The 22,927-nt window shown below is 44.5% G+C and overlaps 1 protein-coding gene across 2 annotated transcripts in view; it reads left to right on the top strand.

Moving 5' to 3' along the window:
* deptor (DEP domain containing MTOR-interacting protein) overlaps positions 1-22,927 on the top strand; it is a 70,052-nt gene that overhangs the window by 2,073 nt on the left and 45,052 nt on the right. For both annotated transcript variants that reach the window (XM_083640254.1, XM_083640253.1), the window contains exons 3-4: positions 7,709-7,887; positions 12,121-12,244. In XM_083640254.1, coding sequence (XP_083496380.1) covers positions 7,709-7,887; positions 12,121-12,244 — 303 coding nt within the window. The remainder of the gene's footprint in view (positions 1-7,708; positions 7,888-12,120; positions 12,245-22,927) is intronic.

Genomic DNA, 22,927 nt, shown 5'->3' with positions numbered 1-22,927 from the left:
TTAAAATCCTGAGTGGAAACACCAGACAATTTGATGAAACCTCCAAATACATGTATAGCAAAAAAGTTTTCACGCTTGAGGGAGGCGGAAAAGTAGGGTGTATCGATAAAAACAAATGCAATAAATGCAATGGAAACAGCTTTAGTGAATCTGTACCCAAGCTCCATTCAAAAACATGCAGTTTTAACGGAGGAAGACAGCAGGATTTCAGGCGACTCACATCCAGAATTGACATTTTATTCACTTACAGTAACATCTCCGTGGATTATATATATGCCGAATTGAAGAGTGGCGTCTGGTAAAACATTTTACCATGTTTTTCATAGCGAGACATTGGCACACGTGTATAACGTTAGCAGAGGCAGACAGCACTTGCGCTCTCCGTCACCAAGCTTTCCATCATGATTTCCTCCACTTCAGTCTGAATATCAGGCTAAGATGTTTTCTCTTTACCTCACATTTATTCAGAGAACAGGGTTAGGAACGCCACTAGCACTGCACTAACAAAACAGTAATGGCCGCCTCCTTGCCTGTCCACCTCGAGGAGTAATGTCAGCGTTTGTCTAAACAGCCATAAAGTGCAGTTATTGCAGAAATAGACTCAATAACAACAATTAAACAAGTACAGGAGTATCGCCGCAACCGCAGAGTTTCTCAGTGGAAAATATGTTTTTGCCGTTCTCCCGAGTGGATTTGGGTTTGACTGGATCCAACGCTGATTGGCTGAAGGACTTGTCTGTCAAGGCAAGTAGACCCGCCCAACCTCCGCCCACTGCAAACAGTGGGTGAAGCTTCAGGCCAGACGGGAACGAAGAATGAAATGAAATGTGAGTTCACGTGACCGGCTGGTTTACCAGGCTAGGTTTGACTGGCGTCTGGCCATGTTTTAATCATGTCAATTAATTTAACCTCCTCTTCACCATTCCTGATATTATGCATAACGGTAGTGGGTGGAAGCATTTTCTTTTGACGACTTTCTGAAAATTCGATTAAAAGTTGCGATACCTTTGGATGGAAACCCAGCTTCTGTCTGTCTGTCCAATTAAATAGACTTTATTTATTATTATTCAATTAATGTCAAATCATTAAGATGCAGAATGTGTGTGTGTGTGTGTGTGGTGTACTGTACTGTGTTGACAGTTCAACAATAAATAATACAGTTCAAATTGGAATAAAACAGGGATCGGTCTGTCTGTCTAATCCTATCTCTATCTCCATCTCTCTCTCTCTCTCCCTCCTCTCTTCTATCTTCACCCACTTAGACAGATGTAGCACACAGATTGAGGGCATTTGACACACACACACACACACACACACACACACAGGACAGTTTAATAATTGACTTTAATGATCAACTTTGTCCTCTGGTCTGAAGGTGTGTGTGTGTGTGTGTGTGTGTGTGTGTGTGTGTGTGTGTGTGTGTGTGTGTGTGTGTGTGTGTGTGTGTGTGTGTGTGTGTGTGTGTGTGTGTGTGTGTGTGTGTGTGTGTGTGTGTGTGCGCGCGCGCGTGTGTGTGAAAGAAGAGGGCAGATGGCAGGCACAATCATACAAAAATTAGATACCATTATTTGCAATTAGGCTTGAGAATTAACCTAGACCTAATATGAAACACAAAAGCTAGGAGTGTAGGCTACCCAATCCACACCTCTGTTTGATCATGAGTCAAGCTTCTGGGTCAAGTGTGACACAGTTCGACAATACAGCGGCTGTTCTAAATGTCTTCCCTACATTGTAGGGATTATGTCTTCTTAGCACATGGTATAGCTATAAGTCTACCATTGAGCAGACAGACAGCTCATATGTGAGAGCAGACAGAGCTGAAAGATAGACAGTGATCCAGACAGAAACACAGCTCTCGTGGCAGACTGACACGTGTAGCTGTTGTGGTGCGCCTTGTGCCCAGTTCATTGTTGTGAATAGGCAGTTTATTGCACAGCTGCGCAAGGAACTTTTCTTCAACACCAACCAAGGAGAGGATCACTGATAGCAGACTGCTGGAGTGTGATACAGAGTTGGGCAACCTTCATAATTAAAAACACTCGCCTACCAACCACTTTCTTTAATTTAAGAAATACAATTACAGAGAGCAAAGGGTGAGAACTGGGGGGAATAGCGTGATCCTCCGAAGCACTACGTCCTGCTGGTGAAACCCCTCGCTGGCGACTGCACACGTGTCAGAGGAAGCATGTGCTAGTCTACAACTCTCCCCAGATCGGCAGAGGGGGTGGACCCACGACTGGGACAGCAGGGGGAATTGGCCAAGTATAAGTGGTAGGGATGAATTTTGAATTTTTGAATAATCGTTTTTAAGATCAAGATCGACTTTTATTATTGAAAGTCGAAAATAGTTTATTATTATTTATAATTATTGTGCTTGCTGACAAGCAAGGCACAATCTTGAAATCCCACATACTTATTATTCTATCTGCCAAAAAGTTCTACGACTAATAACTCACCCAATTTTTGCGCCACATAGACATGCCAGACCTCAAAATGACCGGCTTATTGAGCACAGGTGTGCTATGACTTTGCTAAGGGTTTGTGAAAGCGGTTTGGCCGCAATTCCCCATTAAGCGCCATTTTTTTCCCCATTGACTTGCATGGGGTTTGGAAAAATCTTGCAAAATCTTGCAGTAAATTAGCTGTCATTCAGAAACCATAACAGCTAGAGCTACGAAACTTGGTAGGGAGGTGCACTGAGGGGTCTTTTACTATCCCCGAAAAAATTGCACCAATTGACCAGATGGTGGCGCTATAACAGCCCTCCTTACCTTTTGGTCCATAACTTTTGAACCGTAGGGTCTATCATCAAAATTCTTTTTTCCCTGGATTCCTTGGGTCCTCCCGCATCTACTCAACTAGGCCACGCCCATTTGCGTCTGACTAGATTTTCCGCCATTTTGCATTTTGTCCAAAACCGTTTTTTTGCCATTTCTCCTTGAAATTTTGTCCAATCTTCACCAAACCAACGCACACATCATGTGGGGACTGTCCTGCACAACACTGATTTGGAAGTTTTTGAAAAGAATGCACCGTTGCGATATAATCCACTTCCAACTTTCTGTGGGTGGGGCCTATTTCACAAAGATCGTCCGATGCTAACCAAACTTTGTACAGGTGTGGATGGATGTACTCTGAGCCTATAGGAGAAGTATTTTGTCATTTAGCCTTTAGGGGGCGCTATAGCAGCATTCAGTGCCTGTCCCTTCTAAATTGTTTTATTTTGAAGGGCGGCAGGAAGTGCGGATTCATTCTCATTATGGCCAGCCTTCCTTCTTGTATGACACTTGACACTTGTCGCACGCTATTGTACAGACACACCTATGCTTGTATCACAGTGGGTATATCACTCATGGTCTCACTCTCATTTGCATACTGTATGTTTTCAGCAGCTCCAACTCTTCTCTGTTAAAAACCAAATGCTAAAAGTGTACTGGAAACAGGAATCCGGTGAGATTTGACCAGATAAATAGAGCTAAAGAGCAACTCTGAGCAGCAGTGTTGCATGTTGGGTAGAGCAGTGTTGCATTTTGGGTAGAGAGAATGATATACACTTGTCGCCAACCATGGGAGGCCTGTCTGTTCTGTTAACTGCTGTGTTACTGTAGCATGGAAACATGTCCAGAAAACAATGAACTGAACCCATGGGTAAGTGTCACCACTTTGTGGTTGTTCATTATATACAGCCAGCTGGGTTTGAAAACATAATGGAAGAGATAGCCTAGTGTGAATAGCCTAGTGTGAATGGAGGCTGTTAGCCACAACAACTGTGCCTTATAGGCTAACCTCAGCCAGCCAAAACAAACACCTTGTCCCCCTGGCGTTAGGACACACTGTTCATCAATGTTTGGGACTAGTTGCAACAAGCTAATTGAGCTAATGCTAGCGTTAGGCCAGCGTTTCTCAACTGGTGGGTAGCGTCGCGGGGCCGTTTTGATTGGGTCGCGGACATTGACTTTTTTTTTTTTTTTTTTTTTTTCATTTGTTAAATTCAGATTATTGAAACTGGATTAGCCTGACCAGTTTTACTTGTTTAACAAGCTGAAGCATATGCTCTGCCTGTAATTCAAGAGAAGTCTGCCTTTTCATTTCATATTTAATTTTAGTTCAATTCAGATGATTGAAACTGGATTAGCATGGCCCCAGTTTAATTAAAAGTTATGACCAGTTTAACTAAAAAGCATATAGCCTGCCTGTGATTCAAGAAAAGTCTGCCTTTTATTTCATATTTCATACAGTTCAAATAAGACTTTCTGACCATGACCAGTTTGACTTGTTTAAATTTAAAAACATACAGTATAGGCCTGTAATTCAAGTCTGCCTTATTTCAATTGGTTTTTAGCCCTAGTTGCACTTCTGTTGCACTTTTTTGTTCATTTGACAGTGCATGAAGGCATTGTGTATTAAATAAATGCGCTATTTTTTGTGCAATAAATTTGAGTGGTTTAAAAAAAAATCTGAAATGTGGGTCGCGACTTCATGACAAGGAAAATAGTGGGTCCTGAGGCTACACCAGTTGAGAACCACTGCGTTAGGCGTTAGTTAGCATGCTACCCAAGCAGCTTCTCTGGCTGACTGGACACATGACAACCGATCAGCAACTCTGTAACAAAACTAAAAGGGTAACATTACTTTGGTGACCAGGGACTATTATCAGTACATTTGACTTCTTACACTAACATAATGGAAGATAGCCTACATTAGTTACTGGCTGATTAGATGCAGCCATTGATAGCTTTTCACTTGTGTGTTTGCAGCTCTGGTAAGCCTGCTAGTTTTGTAAACAGTTGTTGTCGCAACCATAAACATGAATGACACTACAAGGAATACTACTTCTCTGGAGGTTATCATGTCCTATTTTCCTTGAGACAGTTGGAGACATTTACAATACATGGTAATTATTGATGCTGTAGTTTGCAGGTAATGTAGTTTTAGATTGCAGAGATTGGGCCAGCCTTTTGTGTCTCTCTAGTAGGCTACAACCAGTCTGACTTCCCCACCTACCAAGTACTTCTACTCCAAAGTCCTTTTACTCACATAGGCACCCCCATAACTACTTAGTCCCCCTAGGTCCATGGGCAGGGACTTTGGAAGCCAGGCGGTGCATGGCGAGGACAGCAAGCACAATTACATTTTCGTTAGGAAATGTAGACATTCTAGTTTTATTATTGTTTTTATTATATATTTTTTATATTTACCGGCGCCTGTCTCTTTAAGAATGATGAGTTTGTCCATGTGACGTTGCCATATGACCTGCTCACCGGAGCTGCTCACCAGAGCTGTGCACTGGAGCAGAACGGCTCTAGGCTCAGCTGACAGCAGTGCAGCATCCAGTAGCTGTAGAAACGCTAGAAATGTAGTAGAAATGGTCTTAAACTGTCTATATTACACTACAGCAACACTCAGCCACAAGGAAAGGTTTCAAGGCTTGTTACTGCATGAAGAAAAGCTGATATTCTGTCTACTGTTCCCTGAGCCATCTCGGCGCTACGCTAATGCTAACGTTGCTAACGGCTAACATAGTTCTGGCTGCCTAATGAATAGGGTGCCAAAGTCACCCCCTCTCCCTGTCCATGAGATTTCATTCATTTTTTCATAGACCTTGTGTAAAATGCTTATACAAATTGTTCAAACCAAGCGATTCAACTATACTTAAAATCAGGGGAGACCATGTAAAATTTGACTCAAAAAAAGAAAAAGAAAAAAAGGGGTGGGCGGTAAGTTTAGAGAAAAGAGTATGTCGCTTTGGATAAAAGCGTCTGCTAAATGGGAAATTGGAAATTGTAACAGCTGACACAGCAAGTCCCACACTGGTTCTATCAGACTTTGAAAAAGCAATAGTGATACGGACGTCATGATTTGGCTGCTGGCTCTGTTTGAAATGATTTCAGATTGATCAGTACACAGTAGGTTGCTGGACTGAATGGAACATCGATTAAGTTTAATACTCCAGTCCAACTCTGATGATAGTGCTGAACCTTGTTGTGCTGTGGTTGCTGGCCCATCCTGGGTCTTGTTGGCGGAGCAGCGGTGTGTGTGGGTCTGGCTGAGCAGGCTTGGACTGGGCTGTCAGTGCTAATGTGGAGTGATGCTAGCCAGCTGCACACAGGCCCAGCGTGGAGTGGAACTGGCTAACTGCAGGACGCTTGGCCGAGGCTGAGATGGGCTGTTTCACAATGCTCGGTTCAGGAAGAGGTCACCTCGCTGAATGCAAACCAGCATCTATGCCATCTGTAGAGGCATGAGAGGTTTGCTTGTCATCATGCAATATAAGTAGAGCAGTGATGTGATCGGATTTACTCCGCATTAGAACCACCGACCCCCATCTGATGTTGTCTATTGGACCTAAATCGGAGAATATTTCCATCGATATGATTTGGTCCAGAATACCAGCACTGTGTGTATTGAAAGTAGAGCGATAACAGTGAGACTACAACCAAAATGGTAATTGATTTCTTGTAAATTAAATAATGGTGAAATTTACCATTATCATTTTGATGGGGATGCCCTGGAACCTCTTCAAGGACCCCTGGTGGTCCCTGAACCTCAGGTTGAGAACCACTGCTGTAGGTCACTGCAAATGGCTGTTGAATTCCCCCCTCCCTTGCCTAGATGATGGATGACTGATTGCTTTACCTAATTTTGTAAATAAAGTTTAAAAAGCTTGACTGAGTGATTGATTGATTTTATTTATGGATATAGCAGAGCAAAATCCAAGGGATAGACATGTAAAAGTGTGAACACTTATTTCCAACATGGTCCCTGGTCTTCGAAAAACAGGACATACAATAACACATAACATAAATAATAAAAATAACAAAATATATAAACCACACAAGTTCAATAGCCATTTCAACCAAAGGATCACACATTACTCTAGTTTACTCAGCAATATTCTTTTTAAACCATTCAGAGAATTCGCAGACTTAATTTGATTGATTGATTTAATTAAATTGGTAGACTCATTTTGAGGTTCTGATCTAACATTGTAAGTTGAGAGAGGAAAAATCCCGCACACTGACTTCACTTCAGACTTTTATTGGCAACGTTTCGGTCACAAGACCTTCATCTGGCACATTCTCTCAACTTACCTGATGCTCTGACTAGGGATGTTCATCAATTATCGAAAATCGATAATCGATCGTTAAGGATTGGAATCGATCCTGTGGCATTTGGATCGATTTTTTAATTATTAATTTTTTTTTTTTTTTTTTGGACTAGGTTTGGGTGGAATTCGTTCCTCCTCGCCCCACTCCATTGCACAGCCGACTAACGTGAGGTGGAGCTTCATATAGTCTCTAGTTTTCTGGCTGGGCACGGGCCTTTGTGCCAACAAAACTGTTTTAAACATGGGAAATTCACACCGGCATGCGCCGGGGACAGCAGTGTTGGAGAGGAGACACATTGAAATAAAGAGTTCATTGAGGAGAACACGTTGTCTTTCGTATTTTCTGCCATAGGCATTCATTTTGTAAAAAAAAAAAAAAAAAAAAAATTGAAAATATTGAAAATTTTCTAAGTATTAATAAAATCGATAATCGATAATTGATCGTTAATTCTCACCGATTATCGATTTTGGAAATTTTTCAAAATGAACATCCCTAGCTCTGACGCACCTGACGCACACGGTTTGTGCAGAGATCACCCCTCTTCTACCCTGATCTAACATTGTAAAACTGTTCTGAAGAAAGGCTCTCCTGGTTTTCAGGCTGCGTCTCCATGAGGGGAAGGTGATCAAGGACCGCAGGCACCACCTGAGAACTTACCCAAACTGCTTTGTGGCCAAGGAGCTCATTGATTGGCTGATCGAGCACAAGGAGGCTTCAGACCGAGACACGGCCATCAAGATCATACAGAAACTTCTAGACCAGAGTATCATTCACCATGGTAAGTGTTTGTGTGTGTGTGTGTGTGTGTGTGTGTGTGTGTGTGTGTGTGTGTTGGGGAAGGGGGGGGGTGGTAATTGTTACCATATCGTACCTGTGTTGTTGAAGGGATGGAGACCGATGGGGAGAACTATCGGTCTCCATCCGTTAGTTCGTAATGCCTGGGACGCGTGTATACGTCTGGCAACCCAGTTTAGATGAAACCACGCCCCGAACTCATTTGATTGGTCGCCGCTTCTTCCCACGCTGCCACGCAAGCAACTCCGCAGAACTCATCCGCCCCAAGCGAGGCGCGCACACACACACCGCTTCCCCCTCATTCCCATCAGCGAGATCCCCCCCACACACACACTTTTGGTCCGGGATGACCACACCCCAAAATCATTTGATTGGTTGCCCCAACTGCTTCTTCCTGAAAACGTGCGGCAAGTAAAAAAGATGTGGTTAACACTTTGAGTGCCACGCCCTTGGGCAAAAGGTTGCTGTACTGTGCCACATAGGCCGCAATGCATTTTAATATAGCCATATCATTTTTTGTGTTCCTCTTATATGGACAACCAATAGCCTCAATGAAACTTTGAACCCTTCTGTTTCATTTAAAAAAAAAACTGTGTTTATAAACCGTTCCATTTTGGAAATACACCCCTCTGAAAAAGAGTGTTTTCGACCGAAAAGAGCATGCTGAAATTAGTTTCTGAGATAATCACATCTTTATGTTAGAAAGGCGACAGAATGAATTCTGCTTTGAGTTGAACAAAATGCTATAGCTGAAATGAAAGGTTAGAATGTCTAGTTTACCTAGACATTCTAAAGTATGTCAAAAGAATGTGTTGTTTATTTTCTACAAATATTAGTATACAGCTTGGTCTAACATCAAAATGCTCACTTTCATGGGGTCATGCTGGATGTTGAAGTCCATATTTCCACAAAGAAAGAAGATATCAACTTTTTTTTTTCTGGATGAAACTACACATTCTAAGCTTTCATTTTTTGTGTAACATAACAATATTCAAACACAAAATTTCCTGCATTGTTTTATTTTCTTGAAAAGAACCTGCGTGCGCAGACCCTACACCTTCTTGCTGGTCTTGATTTACTGCTGGTGGGCATCAGATAGCCTATTCTAGCTTGTTTGCTCATTATGCATCGAGCCTGCTGCCTGGGTGTGTCAGTGTACTGTGAATGGTTGTATGCTGTAGTGGCCTGCGTGCCCCACCCCCCTCCTCCCCCTCCTTCGTGGTGGGAGGAGTGTCTCTGCTGCGTTTGCTCTGTTTGATCTGCACTGAAAAAGTCCGCTGCCTGCATCCCCCTGCTTTTTTACAGCGTGTCGCCAGCTCCCAGCTGAGAATAATGTAATTTTTCAGAAAGACCCTGGTGTCGCCGTGTCGGCAACTAAATCATATGGATGGACTATCGCAGCGGACACGGTAGGGGCTCAATTATGGCAGCAGATGACTGCTGTTCACAGGCACAGCTAACGGTATGCACGCTTCATGCATATCATTGCGATTTCCGTTTCCTCATCACTTCTTCTCTCTTTTCTCCTGGCCGTTCTCTAATCTGGAGAGGACTGTCGCCACCTAAGGGTTCTGTAAAATAGGTTAGACACATTCAATAGCTCTCATATTGTAAGAGGCGATGTAAGAGGCTTAGATCGACATTCCCCCGTCAAAATATGAATTTGGAGTTATTGACGCCATTTGGCGTCGCTGGCAGTCTACGGTAAATTTCTCTTGACGCCATATGGCGTCGCTGGCACTCAATGTGTTAAGATTCGGGTTAGGGTTTTCTTATTTAACCACGACCATACCCAAACCCTAACCAAATCGTTGTACTTGTCTAACCCTAATGTTTTAAAATAATAAAAATGCTTGTTAAAAAGTGTGTGGTTAAATGGGAATGGAACCCCAGTCCTACTGTAAGACTGTAAGGCAAGGGCCTTACCCATTAAGCCACATTTTAACTAAATCTTTTTACTCATCGCACCCTTTCAGGAAGCAGCAGTTGCAGCGACCAATCAGAGTTCGGGGCGTGGTCATACTGGACCCATAGTGGGGGGGGGAATCTTGCTTCCTGTCAGTGTCCTCGGCCACCACTGACAACAAATGACCAAACTACTGTAAACAGCAGAGGCAACTCCGCTGCACCCTGAACGCCTCTCTTTACAGCCAGGCTGCACCCTCTCTTTACAGCCAGGCTGCACCCTGAACACCTCTCTTTACAGGCAGGCTGCACCCTGAACGCCTCTCTTTACAACCAGGCCCTGAACGCCTCTTTACAGCCAGGCTGCACCCTGAACGCCTCTCTTTACAGCCAGGCTGCACCCTCTCTTTACAGCCAGGCTGCACCCTGAACGCCTCTCTTTACAGCCAGGCTGCACCCTCTCTTTACAGCCAGGCTGCACCCTGAACACCTCTCTTTACAGCCAGGCTGCACCCTCTCTTTACAGCCAGGCTGCACCCTGAACACCTCTCTTTACAGCCAGGCTGCACCCTCTCTTTACAGCCAGGCTGCACCCTCTCTTTACAGCCAGGCTGCACCCTGAACACCTTTCTTTACAGCCAGGCTGCACCCTCTCTTTACAGCCAGGCTGCACCCTCTCTTTACAGCCAGGCTGCACCCTGAACACCTCTCTTTACAGCCAGGCTGCACCCTCTCTTTACAGCCAGGCTGCACCCTGAACGCCTCTCTTTACAGCCAGGCTGCACCCTCTCTTTACAGCCAGGCTGCACCTTGAACGCCTCTCTTTACAGCCAGGCTGCACCCTCTCTTTACAGCCAGGCTGCACCCTCTCTTTACAGCCAGGCTGCACCCTGAACGCCTCTCTTTACAGGCAGGCTGCACCCTGAACGCCTCTCTTTACAACCAGGCCCTGAACGCCTCTTTACAGCCAGGCTGCACCCTGAACACCTCTCTTTACAGCCAGGCTGCACCCTGAACACCTCTCTTTACAGCCAGGCTGTACCCTGAACACCTCTCTTTACAGCCAGGCTGCACCCTGAACACCTCTCTTTACAGCCAGGCTGTACCCTGAACACCTCTCTTTACAGCCAGGCTGTACCCTGAACACCTCTCTTTACAGCCAGGCTGCACCCTGAACACCTCTCTCTTTACAGCCAGGCTGTACCCTGAACACCTCTCTTTACAGCCAGGCTGCACCCTGAACGCCTCTCTTTACAGCCAGGCTGTACCCTGAACACCTCTCTTTACAGCCAGGCTGCACCCTGAACACCTCTCTTTACAGCCAGGCTGTACCCTGAACACCTCTCTTTACAGCCAGGCTGTACCCTGAACACCTCTCTTTACAGCCAGGCTGCACCCTGAACACCTCTCTTTACAGCCAGGCTGCACCCTGAACGCCTCTCTTTACAGCCAGGCTGTACCCTGAACACCTCTCTTTACAGCCAGGCTGCACCCTGAACACCTCTCTTTACAGCCAGGCTGTACCCTGAACACCTCTCTTTACAGCCAGGCAGGCACCGGTCAAAGAGAACTCTTGCCCCGAAGTCCAGTGTGTTTTCCCCATTTCCCCCCGTTTCTCCTTCCCCCTGGAGATGTGTGGCTCGGCGGCATGCAACGCATCCCGGCTATCCCAAACTATCCCAAAATCTATTATTTGTAGGAAAAGGGAAGAAACCTTGTGGGGGGCTCGGGGCTGATGCAAATAGAACCCCCCCCCCCCCTCCCCTCCCCGGCTTAGGCTGGGAACATCTAGCGGACCCCCCTACATGCAATAGATGCCGGGCTAAACACCTCCACAGTTACAAACATTTCCAGAGTTATGGACAGTAGGTCAATAAACAATAAAAAAAGAAAAGAAGAGTCTTTAAATGTTCCAAAGTTCAAGGGAACGAGATAAAATCGCAAAACAAAAGAAGGGACAAAAAGTGATACTAAAGTTCCGCAGGGACGCTGCATGTTTTCAGTTTGTAATAAATGTTTAAAGCTCTCTTCCTGTGTGTCAGTCAGATTCCTGTGTGTGATAATGTTTAAAGCTCTCTTCCTGTGTGTCAGTCAGATTCCTGTGTGTGATAATGTTTAAAGCTCTCTTCCTGTGTGTCAGTCAGATTCCTGTGTGTGATAATGTTTAAAGCTCTCTTCCTGTGTGTCAGTCACATTCCTGTGTGTGATAATGTTTAAAGCTCTCTTCCTGTGTGTCAGTCACATTCCTCTGTGTGATAATGCCGCAGAAGTGACCCCCCTGTTTCTTTTTTGTTTCTGGATGTGTTTGCAGTGTGTGACGAGCATGTGGACTTCAAAGACTTGAAGTTGTTCTACCGCTTCCGGAAGGATGACGGGACCTTCCCATTGGATAGTCAAGCCAAGGTGTTTATGAGGGGCCAGAGGATCTATGAGAAGTACGCAAACACACAAACACACACCTACACAAGCACAGGTATACACACATGCAGAGCACGGTCAAGTTCTTCACAGTGTGACTGAGGAGGATTTAAAAGAAACAGATATACTGTACATACAGCAGTATAATGGAAATGTTTTTGGACAAATCTTTCTGTCCTTTTTGTAAGTAATGCCTTTTTTGGCAATCAAATGAACATTGAGCAATAAGGCGAACAGCTGCAGTTTCCCCTCTGTGTTTAGTGCACGATGGTGGTGCTTTTGAAATGACTAGGGATCTTGCGCGCTATGCATGCTCGATTCCGATCTTGCAGCTCACCGGGCAGCTTGCCTGCTGTGTGGCCTTGCCTGCCCTATTGGCGCATGAACAATCTCTCTCTCCCCCTCTCTCTCTCCCTTTCCTCCCTCTCTCTGTTTCTCTGCCTCTCCTCTCCCCTCTCCTCACAATGTTGCATTACCGCCCTCTTCTGGTCAGACTACTGGATTTATGACATCACTGATGACATCTCACTGGGTCATCTATGACAGTGGTTCTCAACTGGTGTAGCCTCAGGACCCACTATTTTCCTTGTCATGAAGTCGCGACCCAAATTTCAGATTTTTTTTTAAACCACTCAAATTTATTGCACCAAAAATAGCGCATTAATTTAATACACAATGCCTTCATGCACTGTTATAAACCTCAAATGAACAAAAAAGTGCAACAGAAGTGCAACTAGGGCTAAAAACCAATTGAAATAAGGCAGACTTGAATTACAGGCCTATATGGTTTTAAATTTAAACAAGTCAAACTGGTCATGCTCAGAAAGTCTTATTTGAACTGTATGAAATATGAAATAAAAGGCAGACTTATCTTGAATTACATGCCTATATGTTTTTAAACAAGTTAATAATAATAATAAAACAAGTTAACCTGGTCATGCTAATCCAGTTTCAATAGTCTGAATTTAACTAATATGAAATAAAAAGGCAGACTTTTCTTGAATCACAGGCAGGCTATATGCCTTTTAGTTAAACTGGTCATAACTTTTAATTAAACTGGGGCCATGCTAATCCAGTTTCAATAATCTGAATTGAACTAAAATTAAATATGAAATGAAAAGGCAGACTTCTCTTGAATTACAGGCAGAGCATATGCTTCAGCTTGTTAAACAAGTAAAACTGGTCAGGCTAATCCAGTTTCGATAATCTGAATTTAACTCAAATGAAATATGAAAAAAAAAAAAAATTGGCCAATGTCTGCGACCCAATCAAAACGGCCCCGCGACCCACCTTTGGGTCGCGACTCACCAGTTGAGAAACGCTGATCTATGACATCACTGGGATTTATGACATGACATCACTAATGACATCATCAGTGGGACAGACATCACTGGGATTTATGACATCACTGATGTCATCAGTGGATTTATGACACCACTGATGACATCATCACTGGGATTTATGACATCACTGATGATGTCATCAGTGGGACAGACAGACAGGGCCCTAGCTCCCATTTATATACTGATGATGATGCTGGTGATGCAAAGCAAGCCCGCTTTGGTCATGAAACACAGTATGCTGATATGATGGTGAACAGAGTACTAACAGTCTTTTGATATGATGGTGAACAAAGTACTAACACAGTCTGCTAATATGATGGTGAACAGACTACTAACACAGTCTGCTAATATGATGGTGAACAGACTACTAACACAGTCTGCTAATATGATGGTGAACAGAGTACTAACACAGTCTGCTGATATGATGGTGAACAGAGTATTAACATAGTCTGCTGATATAATGGTGAACAGAGTACTAACACAGTATTTTGATATGATGGTGAACAAAGTACTAACACAGTCTGCTGATATGATGGTGAACAGAGTACTAACACGGCCTGCTGATATGATGGTGAACAAAGTACTAACACAGTCTGCCGATATGATGGGGAACAGTGTACTAACACAGTCTGCCCATATGATGGTGAACAGAGTACTAACACAGTGTGCTGATATGATGGTGAACAGAGTACTAACACGGTCTGCTGATATGGTGAACAAAGTACTAACACAGTCTGCCGATATGATGGTGAACAGTGTACTAACACGGTCTGCCCATATGATGGTGAACAGAGTACTAACACAGTGTGCCGATATGATGGTGAACAGTGTACTAACACAGTGTGCTGTAATGATGGTGAACAGTGTACTAACACAGTGTGCTGTAATGATGGTGAACAGAGTACTAACAGTCTGCTGATATGATGGTGAACAGAGTACTAACACAGTCTGCTGATATGATGGTGAACAGGGTACTAACACAGTCTGCTGATATGATGGTGAACAGGGTACTAACACAGTCTGCTGATATGATGGTGAACAGAGTACTAACACAGTCTGCTGATATGATGGTGAACAGGGTACTAACACAGTCTGCTGATATGATGGTGAACAGGGTACTAACACAGTCTGCTGATATGATGGTGAACAGTGTACTAACACAGTGTGCTGTAATGATGGTGAACAGAGTACTAACAGTCTGCTGATATGATGGTGAACAGAGTACTAACACAGTCTGCTGATATGATGGTGAACAGAGTACTAACACAGTCTGCTGATATGATGGTGAACAGAGTACTAACACAGTCTGCTGATATGATGGTGAACAGAGTACTAACTAGGTGCCCACGATACGATACTAAAACGATACTTGAGTCACGATACGATAGTATTGCGATATCGCCGATACTGCGATACAGTATATTGAATATTGCGATATTTCGATATATTGTCTAACTCCTTTTTCTACCTTTTCCTTGACCTCACCGGAAGTAAAACATGCAGTGTTTTTTTGTTTTGTTTTGTTTTTGCCCCACATGTAGGCTACACTATTAAGCTTCTCTGGACTCAATACGCCACTGCAGGCGCGGACTGCAACATCGGGCACTTCGGGCAGATGCCCGGTGGCCTGGCATGGCATGGCCTGCAAAAAAAAAATATATATATATATATATATTATATATCGACACTTGGCGTCCAAATATCGATACAATCGGCAGGCAAAATATCGCGATACTATGGTGTATCGATTCCCCCCCCCCCCTGCCCCTAGTACTAACACAGTGTACTGATATGATGGTGAACAGAGTACTAACATAGGGCTTTCTGATGCTGCTGAAATGGTTGGTATAGCTTTCATGGTCACTCAGCAAGCTGCGACAGACAGACCTGTCTTCCCTTCTTGTCTCTCTCTGATCTTCCCTGTCATTCTCTTCTTCCTTTTCTTTTTTTATCAAGTTTTTTCGGATCCACCCCCATTTTCTCCCCAATTGTATTTGGCCAATTCTCCCTGCTGTCTCGGTCGTTACTCCACCCCCTCTGCCGATCTGGGGAGAACCGTAAGCTAGGAGGATCACACTATTCCCCCCCCAGTTCCCTTCCTCCTGAACAGGTGCCCCGATCGACCAGAAGAGGCACTCTTGCAGCAACCAGGACACATACCCTTAATCCGGCTTTCTAATCGCAGACACGGCCAATAGACCCTTCTCACGGGGGCCATTTTGTGTCGAAAAGGCAGAATAAACACAGGTGCAAGCAAAACACTAATGAGGGTTTCCAAATTACAATCATGGAAGTTGGAAACCCTCATTAGTGTTTTGCTTGCACCTGTGTTTACCCTGCCTTTTCGACACAAAATGGCCCCCGTGAGAAGGGTCTATTGTGCCTGTATGGACACCCGACCAAGCCGGAGGTAACAAGGAGGCTCGAACCTGCAACCCTTGTGTTGGTGGGCAGGGAATCTGCCGCTGCACTACCCGGATGCCCCCCCTGTAATTTTCCACTGCTGTACTATCTAGTATGGCAGAAACAGCACAACCACACATTTTGTAAAGATTATTTTATGCTGGTAAATTGGCTGTTATCTGAATAGATTGCATGGTTGGAGCTGAGTCCACTGAACAGGTGAACAGGTTTGTTGACGGTGATAAAAGACCTGAGTGCAGCCAGAGGGAAATCACAGGATATTGGAAGCATCTCGACAAAAGGTGGCTCACAGTATTTGTCCAATCACAGGCTGTGTTCAGGAGCGCTAATGCTGCCGTTTGTGTTTGTCACCACGTTTGTCCCTGTGATGCTGTTTTTCCAACAGAGGTGAGCCTGATTGTTTCTATAGAAACACCAAAGGCTTGCTTTGTGCTCCTCTCCTCTCTCCTCTCCTCTCTCTTTATCTCTCTAGTGGCGTGATAGTGGTGCTTTTAGAAGTTTAGGTTCAATACACACATGCAAATGCTTAGGCGCACACACACCATAGCCACTTCTAACATGAAGTCTGGACCATGTCCGGCTAGCCAGAGCAGGATATTTTCCGGTTTTACCTTTCTAGACATGAGTCGTCTTTGTTTAGAAACAGCTGGAAATGGTCCGTATTCTCTGCCGATGGCGAGTAGAGTGGGTGGGGGGAGGGGGGTGCGGTAGGGTGTATCGATAAAAAGAAATGTGATATGGAAACAGCTTTAGCGAATCTGTAACCAAACTCGATTAAAAAACATGCAGTTTTAACGGAGGATGCATTCCGACTAGGGATGTTCATTTTGAAAATTTTCCAAAATCGATAATCGGTGAAAATTAACGATCAATTATCGATTATCGATCATATTAATACTTAGAAAATTTTCATTTTTTTTTTTTTTTTACAAAATGAATGCCTATGGCAGAAAATACGAAAGACAACGTGTTCTCCTCAATGAACTCTTTATTTCAATGTGTCTCCTCTCCAACACTGCTGTCCCCGGCGCATGCCGGTGTGAATTTCCCATGTTTAAAACAGTTTTGTTGGCACAAAGGCCCGTGCCCAGCCAGAAAACTAGAGACTATATGAAGCTCCACCTCACGTTAGTCGGCTGTGCAATGGAGTGGGGCGAGGAGGAACGAATTCCACCCAAACCTAGCCCAAAACAAAAACAAAAAGTATTTTTTTATTTTTTTTAATAATTAAAAAATCGATCCAAATGCCACAGGATCGATTCCAATCCTTAACGATCAATTATCGATTTTCGATAATTGATGAACATCCCTAATTCCGACGCATTCAGGCGATAACGTGGGATGGCAATGTGCCAAAAAAAGTGAGCGCTTGCCTTTTGTTACATCGCCCAAAAGCCGCCAGTCAAAATAGTGGTCGCACCGTTGCTCTAAGATTACACTGTGGATGATTTTACAAGTGGCATTCAAGTCATATCTGACTAGTTTTCAATTTATTTCTCCCCACAAAAGTTAGGCTATAGACAAGTTTCCTGGGCACTTCCGGTTTGCTTCCGGACTCGGGCCGCGATATGTCTGTCTCTTCTGGAATACAGAGAAGTGTAACGTACTAGCGTAGTAGCCATAGCGACCGCCGAAAAAATGCAAACTTGGGATCATTCTCCGAGTCTCCTGTCTAACGAAAGAGTGTCTATCCCACACCCGTTGACAGTGGACACATGGGAAGATAATATGTGTAAATGGCCGAACGTAACTACAGGCAGGATTATAGCGTATTTTGAGGAATCAATGGAGGTGGACGGTAACGCGATGAACTATCTCAAAAGCTCCGAAGCGTACCAATATCTCCACAGCAACAAAGTAGGTTGGGTATGTTGTAACGCTATGTATTTCATCAAATTACCCACAGTCAGGCTATCTCCCGTTGTGAATGAATATTACGGCTATTATTCCAGTGTTGTCATTAAGAGGCCATTTCGCAGCAAGAATATATAATTGGTCGGCACGTCGTTCTCGGTAAGGACGCTTTCGTTATTGAAACAGACAACATGCATGCATGCTCCTACTGTAGCCTATCTATCTGCATTTGCAGACATTCATGAACCCATATCTTCTGGACATATCTTCTGGACATTGCCTTGATGAAAAAACAACGCAGCTAAAAGTAATAAGTGATAGTGTCAGTGCAGACAGCGGACACAACTTGAATCTCCAGCAATAGGCTACGCACCTTAATCTCTCCCACTCCACACCTGGCACCTGCGTCAGCTCTCCTGCACTCGTTCTCGGCTCCCATGTGGCTTTATTTGTGGTAAGCATTTTGATTCATCTCCTCATCATACGAGCATCGGGCAACAAGCGCGTGCCATTGATTGATTGATTGATTGATTCGCCCGACGTAGCTAAAAAGGCTTTTTACCTCCGCTAAATTGACAGCCTACGTCGGGTCTCTTTCGCTTTGACGGCGGCAGACACGCTTCTGTTTCTTTCCAATCGTCTTGCTGGCCTCGGCTGAAGTAGGTTACTTGTTGCATGATCTCAATTAAAAAAAGGACTGGCCTAGCAAGGCATGTCTGTTTTGACATTTCAGTTTCCTCCTGTGTGTTTCCTCACAGCGGGTCCAGCGCTGGCCGGCGGGACTGATGCTGCTTGTGCGGCTTTTAAACGGCGCTCTACACTAACGAAAGCGTCTGCTATTTTTTTCTTTTTCACCAACACTCAACATACAGGGGGCGGAAAAATATGATGTAATAAGTCTCTATTTAAGTCGTAGCTGGCAACATCACTTAGGCTGCTGTGGACGCAATGTGGACTTAACCGGAAGCCGGGGACATATATAAGGCTGCTATGGCGCCGCCCTAGGCCAGCGCTGGGAAACTTGTCTATATGTCTTGATATAGGCTGATGCAACTCTTGCATTTTTACATAGCCTACAAGACAGACAGGTCGGGACTCGGGAGGAAAATAAACCATTCAAGCCGTTTGCAGCACTTGAGGAAACCGTGAGTTTGCTCGTTTAATTCGTTGATATAAGCGATTGCCCGAAAGATTAATTAATTAATAGGCTACGTGAACGTTAGCGGGTACTTTAGCCAATGCAGTAGGCTAAGTAGTAGGCTATCATCTCCTTGTTGCATTTTTAAACTGGCAGATGGGGGAGAAAGAAACGATTCAACTTTTACTTGTTTACTCATCTAATTTGGCTCTCTTCCAAATAATCCAGCCATGTAACTACTGTACATCCATTCATGAAATTATTAAATAGCACCGGGACATTAATGGTTTGTAAAGTGCCATTTAACCACCCGCCCACTCAGACATACATGATCCGGAACATGAGCTGCCAGTGTTAAACAACAGCCGTTTTTCCAATAATGTGGATCCTGTACTAGGGGCTCAGATGGTCATGATGATCCGCACTCGCGGGAGTGCGCATGAGGCGGCTAATTGTTTCTAAACATGCAGGCTGACCGGCTAGCAGCTGGTTATAATCCGGATTTCACTGCATGTTTAGAAAGGGCTTTTGTCTCTGCATAAGCAAATAAATGCTGACATACATGTCTATTTTCTACAAAACACACTCTTTCTCTCACACGCACGCATGCGTGCATACACACACACACACACACACACACACACACACACACACACATGAGTTTTTGCATAATAAGAAATAGTCCAAGGGGAGACATCTGTCGTTTCAGCTCCCTGAGCTATGGGTTTAAGTAATCACCATCTCACGCATGTGCGCGCGCGCGCGCACACACACACACACACACAGACAGACCGCTGAAGCTAGCTCCGTGGTGTTATTGCTGGTGAAGCATAGTTGTGTTGTGATTACACTGCTGGTATAAGTAACACTGTCCTGACATGAAGAACAACCATCTCCCAAACTCCTGCCTCAGATGTAGAAAGCACAACTATCTCCCATCCGAGGATGACTTTGATATGAGTAGACCACTGTATGCTTTCATGTCATCATGGCATGCTACCACAGCTAATACTAAAACAAATGGAATGTCTGGTGCTGTCTCTGATATCCAGGAAGACTGTGCATCTGTGCTGCAGATGGCCAGTAGTCACACAAGTTGAAGCTGTGGCAGAATTAATGAAATGGAAATTCCCATACAAGTGATCATTCTTGAATGGAGTTTGGCTGGCACACATTTGATGTCTGCCACAGAGTCATCAAATTATACTGTCATAGAAATTAGCTTTAATCCAATACATGTGACTCATACAGCCTATATTCTCACCTTGACTAAATATCACTTGGCTGTAGGGCATTCACGACTACTGAAGTTTAGTAGTCATCGACTACTCCCATAAGGTAGTGGAATAGTCACGGGATATATATCATATTTGTTTCACCCAATAAAAATGACCAATTCTCGTCAAAAAGTTCTTAAAAACAGCCAGTACATGGTTAACTTATGTAGGCGGGATCAACCTGGGAGTATATATATCAGAACAATGACATGGCCCCGCCCCCTTTTCTGGGGAAACTTCAATGTAAAATAGCAGTACAAAACAACATAGACAGAAACAACTAGAATTAATTTCTAATATAATATAAGACACCATGACATGACAATATATTTCAACTCGGCCGGCCATAGAATGTGCAAGATACATCAAAAAGATTAATTTCATCCATCTTCAGTCATGTGACTCATGTCCCTTCATCTTTAGTCATGTGACTCATGTCCCTTCATCTTCAGTCATGTGACTCATGTCCCTTCATCTTCAGTCATGTGACTCATGTCCCTTCATCTTCAGTCATGTGACTCATGTCCCTTCATCTTTAGTCATGTGACTCATGTCCCTTCATCTTTAGTCATGTGACTCATGTCCCTTCATCTTTAGTCATGTGACTCATGTCCCTTCATCTTTAATCATGTGACTCATGTCCCTTCATCTTTAGTCATGTGACTCATGTCCCTTCATCTTCAGTCATGTGACTCATGTCCCTTCATCTTTAGTCATGTGACTCATGTCCCTTCATCTTTAGTCATGTGACTCATGTCCCTTCATCTTCAGTCATGTGACTCTTGTCCCTTCATCTTTAGTCATGTGACTCATGTCCCTTCATCTTTAGTCATGTGACTCATGTCCCTTCATCTTTAGTCATGTGACTCATGTCCTTTCATCTTTAGTCATGTGACTCATGTCCCTTCATCTTCAGTTATGTGACTCATGTCCCTTCTGTGGCCTTACAGCTGACCTAGTTACAGCCCGGTCAGTCTCTCATGGGCGACAAGCTCCTTTTAAAGTCGGCAACTTAGGGTTTATACATGGTAGAATAGAAGTTGAGACGTTTTATGGAACACATAGATGATCACGTGACATCTCTTGCCCCGGAAATGAGTTTCCATTTCATTTTCTCCATAGACATTTCGAAAAATCCTTATATAATGAGTTTTAAGGCTGGAACCAAGCCAACTCGTGAGTGACCTACTGAATCGTGAGTGACCATTAAACATTTCAAAAGCAAAAATAAAGAATTTTTTTGTAGACATAAGGTGGACATACTGTATGGGCCCCTACAGTACATCGGCCCTCACAAGGTTCCTCCTCAGACAACAAGTCACTGAGGCAATCCATGTGGTGGAAAGGTTTCCTTGCGCACACACACTGGTGGTGAGGGGGAGGCCGCTGTGTCCCGGCCTGGCCTTTTCTCCCACGCCTTATGTGTGTGGGGGCCAGGGTGGGGGGCATCGGTGCTCTCCATCACTGGTCGAGGGTTGCCGGTAGGTTAGAATAGCTTAGGTTAGGCGATAGATTAGCTACAGCCTAACTGGCTGTAGACCTGTTATAGTGTTCAGGCTAAAATCAGACTAGAGCAGAATAGGACAGGCCAGACTAGGCTGTAGATTCCCTGTGTTCTAGTTAGTTCCGGTTAATGTCTAGAGTAGTCAGATTGTCTGATTTTCTCCCCCCTTTTCCTGCTCTATCCTCTCTCACACTCTAAAGCATGCCACTCATTCTACTCAAAAGCATGGCATCCCCTCCTTTCCCTGTACTCTCCACATACTCTCTCTCATACTCCCCCTGCTCTCCCTCCCCACCTCCTCCCCTTCCTGAACTCCCCCCCCCCCACTGTTCTAAAGCATGGCATCCATTCTATTCTAAAGCATGGCACCCATTCTCTTTCCCCCTTCCCCTGCTCCTTCCCCACCTCTCTCCTTCCCTGTTCTCTCCTCCCCCACATTTCCCATTCTCTCCCCACCTCCTCCCTTTCCATGATCTCTCCTCCCCCACATCCCCCACTCTCCCCCTCCCTTCTCTTGCTCTTTCCCCCTTCCCCTGCTCCTTCCACACCTCCTCTCCTCCCCAACATTCCCCATTCCCTCCCCACCTCATCACTTTCCTGCTCTCTCCTCTCTCACATTCCCCCTGCTCTCCCTCCCCTGCACCCTCCCCACCTCCTCCCTTTCCTGATCTCTCCTCCCCCACTATTCCCCCACTATTCTAAAGCATGGCACCCATTCTACCCCAAAGCATGGCACCCATTCTATCCTCTCCCACTATTCCACCACTATTCTAAAGCATGGCACCCATTCTACCCTAAATCATGGCACCCATTATATCCTATATTTCCATATTTTCTATATTTCTCTATCATATGATTGTTCAATGTGTTATTATTACTACTGTAATTTGCTACTGTTGTGTCAGCTAGCCCTCCTTTCCCTGTTCTCTCCACATACACTCTCATACTCCCCCTGCTCTCCCTCCCCACCTCCTCCCCTTCCTGAACTCTCCCCCCCACTGTTCTAAAGCATGGCATCCATTCTATTTTAAAGCATGGCACCCATTCTCTTTCTTCCCCCCTTCCCCTGCTCCTTCCCCACCTCTCCTTCTCTGTTCTCTCCTCCCCCACAATTCCCATTCCCTCCCCACCCCTCCCTCTCCCTGCTCTCTCCTCCCCCA

Source organism: Poromitra crassiceps (assembly GCF_964638095.1).
Source record: "Poromitra crassiceps genome assembly, chromosome: 1".
Lineage (NCBI taxonomy): Eukaryota > Metazoa > Chordata > Actinopteri > Beryciformes > Melamphaidae > Poromitra > Poromitra crassiceps.
This window is presented reverse-complemented; position numbering and strand designations above follow the sequence as displayed.